Source organism: Hoplias malabaricus, unplaced genomic scaffold (genome assembly GCF_029633855.1).
Source record: "Hoplias malabaricus isolate fHopMal1 unplaced genomic scaffold, fHopMal1.hap1 H_2, whole genome shotgun sequence".
NCBI classification, from domain to species: Eukaryota; Metazoa; Chordata; class Actinopteri; order Characiformes; family Erythrinidae; genus Hoplias; species Hoplias malabaricus.
Genome location: NW_027101325.1, coordinates 83,330 through 98,728, shown reverse-complemented (window position 1 = coordinate 98,728; position 15,399 = coordinate 83,330). Strand labels below are relative to the sequence as shown.

Sequence of the window (15,399 nt, the reverse complement as noted above, 5' to 3'; positions counted from 1 at the left end):
CATGTGAAATCCCACAACATAGGCACTCGAGTCCTAGTAATATTTATATATCTCCATATATCCTTTCTCACGCCAGTAAAAATATGCACTTTCGTGATTTAGATTAGTTCAATTTTAACAACACACAAAAAAAGCAGTTATGTTCAGGTCTGAATCCTACAAACTATCAAGCCAGAGTCAACAAGAAAATCCACCTTACGTGAGTAATGTCTTACGTGTTCAATAAAGAAACACAAAAGCAAATTTAGGGTATAGTCACTTTAAATTATTATTATTATAGGATTTAAATTATTTTGTCTGTATTGACTCCGGAATGCTCCAGCAATATGTTTGAAGCCTATTACATCTACACCACAAGTTGGTCACCATAAAACTTTCACTTGATCCTCCTAAAATCCCAGTAAATCAGCATAAAATATATATAGCAAATTCAAGTTCACTGTTGATAACACAGTACCTTCCTTGTAATGACAGGGAGACAGTGAGTGAATGGCACATATAATATAGAGACACTGTGAGAGAGGAGGATAAGTGTGGAATTAAAGGCAAACCCTTGCTGCCTAAAGCTCTAAATAGGAACAGTGCTTCATGTGAGAACATAGGGTGAGGATTGGAACAAAAAATAATTAATGTTTAGTACAGATATAGATATCAGTTCTGTAAAAATGGATCAATCTGAGCACTGTGATCCAACGGAGTCAGATTAATGCTAGCACATATCTGCCTTAAATAATAGTAGCATTAGATGATTGGATTGATGTTTGAGTTTCACTACTATTTCAAATTAATATTTGAGTTCTAGGCGGCACGGTGGTGCAGCAGGTAGGTGTTGCAGTGACACAGCTCCAGGGACATGGAGGTTGTGGGTTCGATTCCTGCTCCGGGTGACTGTCTGTGAGGAATGTGGTGTGTTCTCTCTGTGTCCGCGTGGGTTTCCTCCGGGTGACTGTCTGTGAGGAGTGTGGTGTGTTCTCTCTGTGTCCGCGTGGGTTTCCTCCGGGTGACTGTCTGTGAGGAGTGTGGTGTGTTCTCCCCGTGTCTGCGTGGGTTTCCTCCGGGTGACTGTCTGTGAGGAGTGTGGTGTGTTCTCTCTGTGTTTGTGTGGGTTTCCTCCGGGTGACTGTCTGTGAGGAGTGTGGTGTGTTCTCTCTGTGTCTGTGTGGATTTCCACCGGGTGACTGTCTGTGAGGAGTGTGGTGTGTTCTCCCTGTGTCTGCATGGGTTTCCTCCGGATGAACGGTAAAATAATTGTGAGATGTTTACATTATAATAGGAAGTATTCTTCTACAGTTCATGAATCCAAATTGAAATCCGAACTAAAATCTTTAGGACAAACACCGCAGTACACTTTGCTTCTATGTGAAAGCAAAAGAAAAAGAGACATGGGAATGCTATAACTCATTTCCAGTGATTCAAAAATGAAGGTCCACCATCAGCAACAAAAAATAAAGTAGTGGCTATTCCTGTGAATGTATTATGAAATAAATACATGGCAATGTGTGACATTCCTGTAACACTGTCTGTAACTACCTTCCATATGCACTACCCACAATGTCTTTACTAAAAGTGAATGTAATAAAAAGAGGGCGAAAACATCTAGCCTATTTATAGACAGACTTTACGAGAAGAAGAAAAAAGAAAGAAAGGCCCACTAGTTGGTGGTTACTGTATTTCTTGCATGACCTCCTTTTATGTCTCCACTCCAGTGAGTGCAAAAAGAAAACGGGTTCAGTAGGAGCAAAGCAGGAAGACCATGAATGTAACAGGTTTAATTTACAGGTTTCTGTTCTCTCTTATCTAAGAGAGTCTATCGAGCAAATAAAATAAACTGTTAGGCTTGGGATGTCTGTCAAAGTTTCCGAGAAATTAAAAATGAGAATGTAAATTGAAGATCTGTTTTCTAGTCATAGGATTCACTGTTGTTCAACATACTCTTACAGGATGAATCAGTTGTAGCAATCCTATTATCCTCATTACTCTTTGACTCAGTGTGGCTGCAGTAGTAGTCTGCTACAGTGCAACATACGTTGTAGGACTGTTTCTTGCTCTGTGTAACAGACTAAGGAGCTGGAGCAGAACAGATTCTACTAGGATTCAATGAGGGGATTATCAGTATATCTCCCTAACAAAGACCTCTATATGGAGTGCAGATTAGTTTCTAAGTCTCAAAAATCTTCTTCCATGAAATCTTTCCTGCAGAGGAAAAGATTTAATTACAACTGAACTATCCATGGTCCATGCTCACAAATGTAGTTTTTTCATAGAAGCTTTAGGGTTAGACAAGTTTTAAATAAAACTGATAAAATACACTTTCAAATGTATGAGGAAACAGTACCATGTTCAGTAACAAACTCTTTAATATTCATTTTTTTCAGATCGCACTTTATCTAGCTGGACTATTTTGTTGTAGCTAACAATATTTCATGCCTAAATTGAAAAGCTACCAGAAAATAAACACATTTTGAATGGATGAATATCAACAGTGCATGGGAGAATGCCTTCTACTGAAATTACAGTGCCCACTATTGCGAAATTTGAGGAAAAGAACATGTGAATTTCCAGTGGAACAAATGAGAAGGCCTGAATGATCTCAGCGTTTTTTGTGAACTCGGGGTAATCTGGCTCCAGTCTCAGCCGTGTCTCCCAGTGGTGGCTTGCTGCAGTCTCTTTTAAGACAATGAAAGTTATTCTTTTGCTGAACTGTCTTTTTTTTTCTTTTTTAAGGATAATCTAGCCCACTGAACGTACACACTGTCTACATTAGAAAAAAGATGCATTTTAGTGCACACATTCTGGACCTTCACGTGTTTCAGCTGATCACTTTAATACATGTCAATACAACATGTACCTTCAATAACACGTTGTCAGCGATGACTCAGCAATTAGTAGCTGTGATTGTGGTAGAGATACCTACGCAAGCATTGTGAGTCAAGGGCTTGCTTATGCTTAGGAAAGAGATTGGTCTTTAATCCCATCACTAATAACTAAGATTTGTACTTGGGTTACACTGAAATACTGGGGGTAGACATTCTTAGTTCTATAGGCCCTTTGGTTGTGTTAAGAGTATGGCTATTGATTGATGTTCAGCTTCCTTTAAATAAATAACTCTGAACACCATCCTAATCAATTATTGACTGCTGTAGCACAGAATATAATTGGCTTGCTTAAAAATAACCTTTCTTTATTAATGCTCATTTCATGTAGCATCAGCTCTTATTCTTGAGGGATTTCATCTTTTTTTTCTAAAATGTCACATTCACAAAGTGCATATTCAACAGGTAAGAATTTAAATGTAAACATGCAGGTCTGTTGGAAATAGGTTGGAAATAATTGACTGTAAACAAAGGTCCTGTATCTCTATAATTAAATCAGTCAAAAGAATCCACCCTATCTCTGAGAGGACTTTAAACACTTTCTTTTCACTGTCCATTTTAACTAAAGCTCACAAGGGTCTTCAGAGTGAAACTTGATAGGAATCTGACAAGAACCAAAATTATTCATTTGGACAGTTCCCAAACATGACTGGGATATTTCTTTCCTTTTTAATAAAAGCTGCAATTATCGATCACAATTCCACTTTCTTTTTCTGCTATTTTAAGCTCAAAAAATTGATCCAGTACTCATCAAAGGGTCAGCCAATTTAAGACCACTGTTACTTTTTCAGTCTGTTTCAAGAGAAAGTTACCACACATTGTGCTTTTTACACTGACCTGGCATAGTACAGATGTTTACATTTAGTAAAATATATTATATTAAATTCAGGGGGTCCTTGACTTACGACATTTACGACATCCTACGTCGCGTCATAAACCGATTTTCGGTGTAAGTCGGAACATACGTACATACTGTACGTAAATAACATACTGTAAGCACACGTGAGAGAGAACAAAGTAGCAGCAGGCTAAAATGGCGTACAATGCAACTGGGGTGATGCCGTCTTCCTCGGTCCCGAGCTGCGTAACCGTGTATTCTTCCGCCGCGCACACCAAACACGAAGTTACGACGTTCACGGCTTTATACAGTAAATGGGAGATGTGTCGTAACTCTGGACTGACGTACCCCGAGGACCTCCTCTACTATATTAAACAATATAATACATTATTATATTACAATGGTGGTATTTTTTCCAAAATGTCTTGGTCCACTTAGTTGTGGTTTAATGGAAAAAATTACTCTATATTTATCTCTAAGTTTTTTATTGTCTGGATTGTGATTGTTGACATCTCATTGCCATGGTTCCGATTCCACTATTGTCCAATTCTATGTTAAAAAGCATTTAATAAACTCAAAAGCACAAAATATGAGCTAAGTTCCAAATCACTATAATACAGACAGATTTAACATGCATTGTACTATACAAAAGTCATAAACAACTCATCCAATTTATAAGGCAATAAGTACATATTAGTTATGTTCTAGCATCAGAATCGTGAGAGACTTGCTCTCAGTATTTAACTGTCAAGAAATAAGAAGGTGCATTTTTCCACAGCCCTGAAATTTAAAAATCAATATAAACAGAACTTGATTTAAGATTAACACCAATAGTTAAGAAAGTACAGGAGGTCCTCGGGTTACGTCAGTCCCGAGTTATGATGTTTCGTGGTTACGACACATCTCCCATTTACTGTATAAAGCCTTGTCTCAACTTAAGTTGTTTTGCGTCGTAAACGTCATAATGTGAACTTCGTGTTTGGTGTGCGCGAATACACACACATAATAATAACAAATAATAATATGTTATTTACGTACAGTATGTACGTATGTTCCGTACATGGAACCGTGATGGACTGAATAGAGACTGTCTTGATCACTGATGCCTCTAAAACCACATGCGTTGTGAACACCAATGCTTTCTCTCTGGATTAGGGGACTACTATTTTTAACTGGAGGTATGCACTTAATCTGTTTAGGTGATGATGCAGTACTGAAATAACCAGATGCTATCAGATAACAGATGAGAAAGATAAAATTGTTCTCTACAGCAAATTACAAATATTTACATCATATTAGCATTAAGAAAACTGTACTTTAACATTGTCATTGTATTTTTATTTGGGTTTAAATTTTACTCCCACATATATACCATCAGTTGTGACTCACTAGAGGAAAGTGTCCACTGTTGCATTTTTGAGCGTGCTGCTTAATCTAGAAGGTTAAGCTTTGCCAGAATTTCACAACATTTAACAGTCATTTTTCAGCATAATATAATGTAACAGTGTTTTATGGTGAAATTTGCAAATCACAGTATGACTGTGGCATCGTAACTGACACAGCACTGTGACATGAAAACTGCTGCAATGTTGGAGAATTTAAATAAAGCCAAAGCTCAACCTGGTAGAAATATTAAGTTAAATTACGTGGAGAATTCCACATATTTCTCATATTTCCTACACAATCCAGTAGTTAACTAAAACAAACCTTAGTTTTCTAAGATTAATGTCTTTTGTTCCATTTTCGCTTAAGAACGAGAAGTGTGTCCAGCCCTCCAGTGATTAATCCCCTGACTCTGTCCAATATGGGCCGGCTTCAAATGCTGAGCCTGTACTGATTACTGATTCAAGATCAGCGCCCTCACCTAAGCACTGAGCTTAAGTACTGGACAGAGGAAAATGTCATACTGGTCTGTGACTAGCACAAAAGGACAAGCTCTGCCAACTGGGCTAAGCCGGCCACCTCCTTCCCTGTGACTGCTGGAGCTCTTCCTGTGTTTGAGAGGATAAGAGGGGCCGCCCTAGGCTGTCTGGAATCAGGAAACACTTAATAACAAGGTCAGCCATGAAACTGGGCATACACATGAATGTAGACCCTACGTGGATGCACGCCAAGAGAACACCACCCATAAACATGTAAACAAAATTCAAAATACCACATACTGAAATGACAATGCTTATTGTGTCTTTTTTTGTTTCTCTGCCCCACTCTCATATGTGATATACCTCTGGCTATACAGTAAATATTTTGCTGCAGTGTTATTTGCAAGGCTGCAATGCTGCTGCTAGTTTACAGACAGTAGAAAAGAACACAATGGTCAGATGAGACAGAGGCAGAATCGAAGGGGGGAGAGTGAACAACAGGGAATTAAGCAAATGACAAAGGAGAAAATGAACGAGACAAGAAATGGATGGCTGGGCTTGGAAGTAGCTTTTAGCCTTTAGCTGCTGCAGTGCTCAAAATCAGCATGTGGTTAGAGAAAGCTGCTCCTAGATCAGTGTGATCTTCCACCCTATAATTACTCTGAGGTGACACAACAGTCCCAAAGAAAATTGTCGGTGCACAGAGTGAATATCTCGGTACTAAGCAGTTTGTAGCAGTTTCAGACACATATGGTCTCTGTGTTATGTACCAAACTGGCACACAATCCTAGACAAGCAGTTTATGAGAATGTGTGAAAAATAAAAACCAATTACAGAAGGTCCTCGGGTTACGTCAGTCCCGAGTTACGATGTTTCGTGGTTACGACACATCTCCCATTTACTGTATAAAGCCTTGTTTCGACTTAAGTGGTTTTGCGTCGTAAACGTCGTAACACGAACTTCGTGTTTGGAGTACGTGGCGGGATGATACACGGTTACGTGGCTCGGGACCAAGGAGGATAGGTGTTAGGATAGGATAAATGCTTACAGTATGTTATTTACGTACAGTACGTACGTATGTTCCGACTTACACCGATAATCGGTTTACGACGCGACATAGGAACGGATCAACGTCAACGTCGTAAGTCAAGGACCCCCTGTATATTACTCTTAATTCATACAAATGAAGAAATGTTGACACAAAATGTACAAGATGTGACTGCTTACATATTTTAATCAACTTTTAAAATAAGGTACACCTTTTTTTTTTCAAACTGAGCTGTGCATTTGTGTTGTGGATAGACTTTCGCGGATACAGTGGCTAGTCAGATGAATAGGACTCTCAGATGTACATGTGTAAAGGAGGAGATGGCTTCAATATGTTACTGCAGTGACATAATATCCTTGTAGTATGTTTAGAAAATATTTTACTGACATCCCAGTGTTTTTATCACTCTCTCATGCTTGTTAGTGGTTCCATTATTTCACTGCCCTTTTTAAACCCTCTATAATTGCACACATACTTAGGGACATTTAAAGGAAACTGTCTATATTAGTACACTACCTAAATGACACAGTAATACTACAGTCACAATAATTTGGGGGAGGGGGGGGGGGGGCATTTTAACTTGAAAGCATTTTCTCAGTAAGTACTACTTAATTTTCCTGAGGGTTGATAAATTGAAACAGTCCAAAGGTGCCATTACTAATACTGCTGCTACTATTTACATATTATATAAGTACTTAATACATATATACACATACTTGTGCTCGTACAGAACCCAAAGTGCTTTTGATTATCTCTCCTACGTCAGTAAGATTACAGGATATGCGTCAGAATTCAGTTCGCATGCCTTCTGCCTCCACAGGGAGCTGGCTGCCACCACACAGGGAGCCTGGCATTGCATAGCATCAGGCATAAACCCAACATTATTGAGTTCAGCATCAGAATGGTAGTCCTGGTAGCTCTGCTATATCCCATCTAACATTAAATGAATGAAGAAAACAAAAAATTAAGACCGGAAAATCCATGGAGATACAGGCAAACCACAACCACCCACTCACTGTTTACAGGGCATGTTTTTAAAGGTGTAAGTAATATAAAGATATGCATGAGCCACTATCTAGACCCTTACTTCAAATCCTCTTGATAACACAATATGTTAGTGTCATGGTAGTTACTGAATATTTTATACTGAGCCCAGCCCTTATAACTATATAATTATCATCGCACACAAAGCTAGGAGTATGAAATAATATGCTAAAGAGCAGTTCACGGTAACCTTTGGTGTTCCAGCAGCGCAACTCTATCTGAAGCCAAAAGCTTTGTGTCACAGTGTATTGTTATACCACTATTACCACCAGAAATATTAAGGTGCAGTTTAAACAGGGGGATAACGTATACTTTACGTTACTGACACGCATTATCCACTTAAACGCCATGCTACAACACCATGTTCTGTTGTGCAGCCAGACAACCTGGTGGAATTGCAGTAAGAACTGCAGCAATCTCCACTCTCAGTTCTTACTGGAGGAAGTAGAAGCTGAGATGAGCGATTGAGGGCACATTTCAACTGCCTGAGGGGAAAGCGGCACTGGAGATGAAGATGCTTGGTCTATAGATCTGAAGCCAATTTTTTTGTTTCTGCTTCCATGTTAAGGCAGGACTGGTTTGCAATCTCACTTTCAAGAGAATCTCACCAGGTTTTCACTTCCTCAGCCTCTCGCACAGGCCACATGAGTTTCTGTGGGGTTTGAATAAATCAAGGCACTGACGTCATCAAATATAAATAACATAAACAATTTTGGTCACTATGATGCAGTCCAGCTTTTAACCATGCCACATTAAAGGGTTAATCAACATGGTTTATGGTGCAATATAAAGCAATACAATTAAGATATGGCAATCCTGTCTGTCTACCTAAGAAGCATTTACTGACTCCACAAAACATAAAAACATCATAATACAGCTATTCTGTACATAAGACATTTATTTTGAAGGCTGTGTAAACCCTTAAAACCTGACAGTTACATTCCAAAAGATCACACTATACTGTACACAATATAAGGCACACATAAAGGGGATATATATTATGAAAAAATCGCTTTTGAATGCATTAGGAAACACATTTGGGGATCTGGAGTGCGCATAGCGCCTGGCCCGTCTGAGTCTCTCCATTCACAGCGCTGGACGTTTATATGAGAGCACAAAGCGAAAGTAAACGGAACTAACTAAATAAAAAAAGGTGTACTGATCAAATGTGAAGAGAAGAACAAGAACAAAGTGAAAAGTGACTAAAAGCCAGGGTTTCTGCTCATGGCGACTCATGTTTGGTTTACACACAGGCTCTTTCTCAGCAGGGATTGAAACCCGTCGTTCAGAACAGGGCCATTTAGACAGGATAAGAAATGTGTTGTGTTGTTTGATCTCATTGGTATTTTGGCGAAAACACGTCACAGACCTTTCATCGAGACACCAGAAACTGTGTGTATGTGGAAAAGCATAATATGTGCTCTTTAATTCATGATATATAAAGGAGGTCCTCGGGTTACGTCAGTCCCGAGTTACGATGTTTCGTGGTTACGACACATCTCTCATTTACTGTATAAAGCCTTGTTTCGACTTAAGTGGTTTTGCGTCGTAAACGCCGTAACGTGAACGTGTGTGGTGTGCACGGCCGAAGAATACACGGTTACGCGGCTCAGGACCGAGGAGGATAGGTGTAGGATAGGATAAGTACTTACAGTATGTTATTTACGTACAGTATGTACATATGTTCCGACTTACACCGAAAATTGGTTTACGACGCGACGTAGGAACGGATCAACAACGTAAGTCGAGGACCCCCTGTATCTCAACAACATGTATCTCCATTCTTGTTTATTTTTAGTTTACTACACATTGTGTGAAAATAACATGAAGAATGGACCAATAGAAATGCTCCAGTAGCTTATAGTCAGTGACAATAAGCTACTTAGAGACCAGCAGTCATATAACTTAAATCTGAGCATTATAACTTTGCAGGCAGCACTGGATATAAAAAGTCAGTGTCGTGCAATGTTTTCCAGTGTACCATGGGCATGAGACCTACAAAAAAAAACTACAATTAGACAATTAGTTTTCCCAATGACAGCTGACTAGGGAAGAACTACAGCAATATTTGAGCCCTCAGGCTGCTGCCCCTATGGATAACAAGAGCTCCCTGCATTGTGACTGTAAAGTCATGACATACCAGTACCCATTTCACAAGCTCATACACAAAGGCAGACACCACTGAACAGCTTAACACAACCTGTGCCAATAGACAATCACAAATAACACTCCAGGATATCTAGGGCCCAAACCAGACTCATTAACATTGATGTAACAGCAGTATGAAAGACATGACACATGGTTCTAAACATTTTTAAACTGGAAAACTGACTTATCAGCTGTTTAACCATACTTAATTCCATTGTAGTTCACCTACTCTGCCAACTGACAAATGCACTACTGCGTTTGACAATGTACAAGACACGAGTACTTCAGCTGCCAAGCCGGTGAACCACACCACCACATAGATTTACAAACAAGCGTTGCAAAATACACTTGTGCAGCTACCATTGCTAAATTATTTAAATTCATATTAAACATTTCACTCGTACAAATTCAATTAGAAAATTCCAGAAAATTGACATCTTTAACTGGGCCCTAATCAATATTGCTTTTGTTTTGTTGTTGTTCATATCACTGAATCTGTGGCAGACATCTTTAAAAAGGGAAAAAAAAAACCCCTGCAGTGTCACAAGAGTCTTCTTGGGGGTACAAATGCTAGCGTGACAGTCACTGAAAAGGCACAGGGTGCAACCATGTGATTCTCATCCAAAGTAGCCTCGCAAGCATCTGACTAGCTGCAGTATGCTAACACGAAGAGACTTCACACTGCAGTAAAGGCACTCAGCAGCTGAGGAAGTCCAGATGCACACAGAATACAGAAAGTGCTTAGCACAGCTGGAGTACAGAGACTACACACGGTTAGCCACAAACAGTCTAGTTGCATCACAAGCCTAGGGCCTTTAATGGCCCACTATTTAATATGAAGGGTAATACATAGAATAAATAAATATATTAAATAATTTTTACAAAATAATAGCTACAGAAAATTGTCTCTTATTCCAAATGCAGTTGTTTGGTGGCTGACATTAGCTTCCTTAGCTACATTTGCTAACTAATAGTAATAGCTAATAATAATAATCAAAGAAATATCTTTTGATGTAGACTTCTGTTAAAACAAATATCCCGTGCAAAACTAATAGGTTAATGTTTAGAAACTAAACTTTTTTATTTTTTTAGATTACTACATCACATATTACACACAGGAATTGTGTCATGTGTAAATCTCAAGCATTGATGCTTTTCCACAGGTGATATTTCCCAAAAACTTCACTGTGATGCTGTTGCCACCAGATACGTTAAGAAGACCTCATAAATAACCGTCCATGACTAAAATAACTCCAGCAGCAGATTAGATTATTACATAATTAGAAGCACAACACTATGATTATATTCAACTATTAATAAAACACTTAAATGGTTCATGGTTAATTTCTACTTGCCCCTTGAGTCAAAATCAAGCACTCACCTTTATTGGCCCGGTGCTGAAACAAATCTTTCTGTTTGCAGGTGGGTCATCCTCTGTTGCCAGTCCAGGGATTTCAGAGCAGCTGGATTCTGGTTCATAAACTTCATCATCTTCAGCCTCTTCGTCCTCATCCAGCTGACTCCCACCAGAGTCTTCACCTATGCCACTGTAGGCACTGATGTCAACCAGATCTGCTTCAGAGTAATCCTCCCTATGAGACTCTTCCTCAGCCATCTCCTCATTTCCAAGGTAGCCTTCTCCTGAAGTTGGCCTACTCTCATCTCTCTGCTCTGCATTGTCAGCCTCCCCATTCTCTAGCGAAACATGGACATGGACCTCTGCTTGAACAAGTCTACTTCCCGGTTCCTGGTTATTAGTACCGGCACCATCATGGTCCCCAAGCTTAGACTCGTTGATTTCACTAGCATCTAAAGCATTTTGGACACTGCTTGTCTGGACCTTGTCAGACCTGGGAGAGGAACCATCCAACAATGAATCGTGGTTGCTGGAGGTGTCCGTTTGGGAGTTACTCCTTCTGGGACTTCCAGAGACATTCTCTTGATCCTTGAGGTGTGCTCCCTTTTCTTGAGCAACTGTTCGCGCCTTTTTGGGAAGGATTTTAGCGTTGACACCTCCTGCCTTCACCGGAGTGGGGCTGACCCCGCGAGACGACAGCGGCGATGTCGAGGATGGTCGATGAAGATTGTTGCGTAATTCTGCTTTCTCAAACACGGCACTTAGTTGGCTGACGGTGGGTGATACTGCTTCAACAGGAACACTTTCCCCATCCAGTCTGTCTAGGGCCTCCGTGCTGCCATTAAAACGCACAACTACGTCCAGGCGGCTGTCCTGGAAGCCCGAGGCTCGCTCTTTCTTTAGAAGGATGCGGTTGGTGGCGGCCTGCTTCTCCTGTAGATGGCGCTGTTCAAAGATCTTCCGTGTCTCCTGTAGCTTCGAGTAGCCTGAAGAAGATCCACGGACACCACTGCCATCTGTCTTGGTGTCAAATCGGCTAACGCGCTCCGAAACGGTGCCACTGAGTTTGAGGACGGGATTGTGATCCACATTCTCATTCAAGCTGCTGGCTCTGGGCAGGGAGAGACGCACCCCTTGATCTTTCATTTTGGAAGGGTCCTCTTCATCCCCAGGAGACCCCATCTGCATGAACATGTTCTTGATGCGGTGGACATTGGAGCCATACCTGCGTCCCCGGCCAGGAGCCCTCAGCTTCCCCTCTTTATCTTCCCCATTGGCAGTACCAGGATCCTTGATAGGCTTTAGCGCCTGAATCCCTGCCTCGTAGGCATTCCTGTGCGGGGAGGCACTCCGTGCTCCAAGCGGGTTGCCACTGGTGCTGCCACTGGCCGCAGACGGGGGTTCAGTCTTCATCATGGTTGATCAAATGGTGGTGAAGAAGAGCTGAAACGACATAGCCCCCCTACTGCTCCTCCTGCATCAGTGGTAGCAGCAGCAAACAGGAAGGAAAACAAAATCCGGTGCGTCATCAACCACAGCGTAAAAAATAAAACAAAAAAAAGACCAAGAGTGAGTGAAAAACTAACATAGAGAAATCCTGTTAAGAAAACATGAAAGCTAATACATTTCAGAGAGTTCTCTTCTGTATCATGGCTGGCAGGTGAAGCAGGGCCAAATGAGTGCTGAATAAAAGATGAAAAATAAAGCTATCCACACCTTTCAAAGAAGCACATGACTTCAGCCTGCCTTTAAAAATATCATATTTTATTTACCACCCTGAAATACCATACAGATTCATTTTTTATTTACTCACTCTTTTAGGAAGGCTACAATCAGGCTGTGGGAGACTGTAGGGTCAAAAAGCAAGCAGTGTTACATTTCTTGTATATTTTTAAAAAACGTTCTAAGAAATCAGTCGCAGTGTAACTACAATGAAGTGTTAATACGACACGATGTTTTAAGGGATGCACTGATATGGGATTTGGTGGGCCAATGCCAATTTGAAGTATTCATACACACATATATGTGCTGATACATGTAACACTTGTACGCTGCTAACAGTAGGGGATATATTTACCCTCATGTTTACAGAGAATACCCAGTAATACACTGAAGACAATTCAGCCCAGTAACCTAATGATGATTAACATTGTACTCCTTCAGAGTATAAAAATGTGAATTTAAATATCAGAAATACTTGCTGTATGTCTATATGTGGTATATTTTCCAACGTAAAAGCTGAGATGCTGAAAAAAACTGCCTCTATCATTGTGCATCTCTGAATAAATATAAATATGATTCAAATACAGATTAAATGCCCAGTTTCTTCAATAATAACAAGTAATAATAATAATTGCTTTGTAGTTTTATAAGTATTACTGTTGTAATTGGCTTGGTTTGATTTATCGATACAAAAAAAAAAAGATTTAAAAACACATAAATCTAAATCTGATAGCCCACACCAAAGCATCACCACGACAAGGGGCTAATCTGTTTAAACCATTCAAATCATAACATTTCATAAACGCAGCGGCTTTGTCTAGCAGTATTTACTCAAAACTACCAGAAACAGTGGCAGTACGCTCCCTCTGAGAGGCTGGCATGGTGTGGGGCTTTGTTATGAAGCTCAGGCTGAGACTGATGCCTCTTATTTGTGAAGGAGGCTAAGCTCTAACGCTACAACGCCTCTAGGAAACCGCACGACCAACGGCTCCCTTATGCCTTCGTGTCTAATACCCGAGTCTGAACGGAGACACACGGTATAACGGCTGCTTTAATAAAGGTAGAGAGCTGTGATATTGTCGGTGAGTGATTGTCAGTGCTCGGTTGTCAGTAGGACCCTGCGGAGGAGCGCGAGGCCCCGTTGCCGCTGCTCGCTTTTAGCCTACGTCGCTTCCTGCATCTTATACCCGCTCCTAAATCATCACTCTCCGTTTCTTTTCTTCCTTCTACGCACAAATCCGAAGATATTCTCCCACCTCGCGTTAACCCCGTGTCTGTGTGTGCGCGGACGGCTAGACGTTACCTCCCGTGTTCATCGAAGACTGCGGCGGTTACTCGGAGCTCGCTCTGTCCGCTCGAGAGCCCATTGTGTCCACGAGCCGTTTTTTTTGTCTTTCTGTTTTTTTCCTCAGCGCGAGCGTGTAGAGAAGTGACGCGCCCGCCCAGCCTCGCGCGCAGCACACTCGCCACCATTCACTAACACTGCACATAGACACAGACGCGTGCACACATGAGATGCATAGTTTATGTGACGAAAAATCAAGGGTTGTGTCAACTATTATTAATTATTTCGATTCATATGACATTACAGAGATTTTAAAAAACATGGATTGCATGCAAACTGGGCTTTAAGCGTAAAAGCAATTGATTTTTTCTATATCTTATGAAACTCATAGTAAACCACTTTACAGTATACAGAACCATTCAGTTGGTTCTTTGCGTCAGTGTTCTATAATAGAACCACTGAAGATCCAAAGGTGTAGGAAGGCAGACAGATTACCAGACAGGGAAACGGATGTACACATCCAGATAAACAGAAGATCATTCTTTACAGATACATGGGGATATATAATATACATTTAGCAAATAGTTAGAGACAAACCACATACATGTACACACACATAGGCCTATATTTCGACCTGTTATTAATAGCCTATAGGCTACAAGTCCATTAGTGTTTACCGCAGTCTTTGCACAATGGCTGTCAAAGAGCGCCCCCGTGTGTTACGCCATAGTCATCCGTTCAATTTGAATGTGTTCTCTGTTTCTCTAAGAACTCCACACAGCCGCAGAGACTGGGCCTACATGCTGCCTTATGCACTTAACTCCAAGAATACACCCAGGGTGGATTTTATCCATTTTTAGCATCTTTAAAATGTGCCCAGCAGAGCACAAACAAACAGAACGTTACATACACATCACCATGCAATTAAATGGTTCTGGATTATTCATTCATTCATTGGCTGTAACCGCTAATCCATTTCAGGGTTGCACTGGGTCCAGAGCCTACCCAGAATCACTGGGTGCAAGGTGGGAACACACCCTGTAGGGGGCGCCAGTCCTTCACAGGGCGACCCACGCTCACCTACCAATATGTGCACCAGAGCACCAGGAGGAAACCCATGTGGACATGGAGCAGGGCTCAACCCAACAACCCCAGGACCCTATAGCTGTGACAGAGGCACTAACTGTTGTGCCACCATACTGCCCACTCCAACATGGAGATG

General features: G+C 40.8%; 1 protein-coding gene across 1 annotated transcript in view; it reads right to left on the bottom strand.

Moving 5' to 3' along the window:
- LOC136686023 (neurabin-2-like) overlaps positions 1-14,282 on the bottom strand; it is a 53,702-nt gene extending 39,420 nt beyond the window's left edge. The window contains exons 1-2 of the mRNA XM_066659496.1: positions 14,196-14,282; positions 11,195-12,644 (exon numbers count right to left, since the gene is read on the bottom strand). Coding sequence (XP_066515593.1) covers positions 11,195-12,586 — 1,392 coding nt within the window. The 5' untranslated portion in view covers positions 12,587-12,644; positions 14,196-14,282. The remainder of the gene's footprint in view (positions 1-11,194; positions 12,645-14,195) is intronic.
- Positions 14,283-15,399: the final 1,117 nt, after the last annotated feature.